At 42.7% G+C, this 1,423-nt stretch overlaps 1 protein-coding gene across 1 annotated transcript; it reads right to left on the bottom strand.

The window, feature by feature from the left end:
- Positions 1–711: 711 nt before the first annotated feature.
- On the bottom strand, positions 712–1,326 carry LOC122648461 (60S ribosomal protein L32-1-like; the record flags this gene model as incomplete). Its single annotated transcript, XM_043841665.1, has 2 exons — positions 712–999; positions 1,113–1,326. Coding segments are annotated over 2 exons (344 nt in total), but the record flags the coding sequence as incomplete, so codon positions are not given.
- Positions 1,327–1,423: the final 97 nt, after the last annotated feature.

The raw sequence follows: 1,423 nt of genomic DNA, 5'->3' as shown, positions 1-1,423 counted from the left end.
AAACAAACATATAAACCAACCCTCCTTTGACAGCTTAGGAAAGAAATGGCAAGGGAAGATGTAAAGACTACAATGTATTTTGTGTGGTTGTGTTGTCCTACCTCAGCCTCCAACCACTTTAGCATGAAACTTATCCCATTTTCACTGTTCTCCCAACTAGTGGTTAACTGCTTACCTCGGGAATTACCTCCCTCAAAGTGCTGGCCTGGGCAGAGGTTAACTTCCTACCTGCCCAATTGGACCTGCACCCATGAGGAGCTTATTATACACAGGACCGTAATCTAGAGTTTCAAATCAATGTTTAGCATAAACTGCTGTGCCAATAACCCCAAGGGGGTAGTAGCTCAGTTGGCAAGGACCAACACCTCACAATATAGGTAATCATTAAAACTCCTCTTGGGAGCTCTACCAATTAACAAAAAACAAACACACTACTCTGGCAATGACAGCAGTAAACCAAAATCATATTCAGTGAAGTACAGAACCAAGAGCAACAGTGATGCAGTTGTAAAAGCCATAGTTGTCAGGGCTAGGCGTCCAGGGACCCTGTGCTGGAAGGGCACCTTGGTCGCCTTGATTTTTTTTCCCACCAATGCACAGGGATCGCCTAGACACCATGAAAACTATGGTAAAGCTGATATTCTAAACTCAACTGTTAGTTACATCGTTTGTTTAAAGTTCATGCATAGTAATGGTGAATAGAGCACATAACAAAACTGATCATTCAACCATGAACTTGATACAGGTGTCCAAAGTTTCCAAGACAAGATACGCTGAACAAAATTCTCTAACTGATCAAAACCGGTCCTACTGAATGTAGCCTTAAGTATGCATGCACAAACATAAGACACAAAATTTTCCAACACTGCTCACTCATCCTCCTGGCTACGCAACCTGGCAAGTTTGTTGGTAACAACAACATCCAGCTGGGAAGCTCGCTCAACAATTTCTTTCCTTTTTCGCGTGGAGACGTTGTGTGCGATTTCTGCACAGTAGGTCCTGCAGAGACATCATGAAGATGAATTAAGCACTTTGGTTGATATGTGCCCTTGGTCAGCAGCAACCTTCTCTAAGTGCTAAGATGATGAATGAGACTAAAAAGGATATTGTACCTGTTATGCATCATCAACACTTCCAATTCTTTGACGTTGTGCACCACAAATTTCTTGAAGCCATTGGGAAGGTAATGCCGGGTCTTCTTGTCTGAGCCATACCCAATGTTGGGCATCAAAGTGCAGCCCTTAAACTTCCTCCTCACCCGAGAATCAATACCCTTGGGTCTACGCCAGCTTGGCTGTGATGATGCACGCAATGCATACAAGAATTCTTATCAGTGAGACATTTTTTTTCCTTTTCTCACTAGCACCATTGATGAACACATATGGAAACAGAGATAAAGGTATATAGAGGATTTTGCACCCAT

Source organism: Telopea speciosissima, unplaced genomic scaffold (genome assembly GCF_018873765.1).
Source record: "Telopea speciosissima isolate NSW1024214 ecotype Mountain lineage unplaced genomic scaffold, Tspe_v1 Tspe_v1.1223, whole genome shotgun sequence".
Lineage (NCBI taxonomy): Eukaryota > Viridiplantae > Streptophyta > Magnoliopsida > Proteales > Proteaceae > Telopea > Telopea speciosissima.
This window is presented reverse-complemented; position numbering and strand designations above follow the sequence as displayed.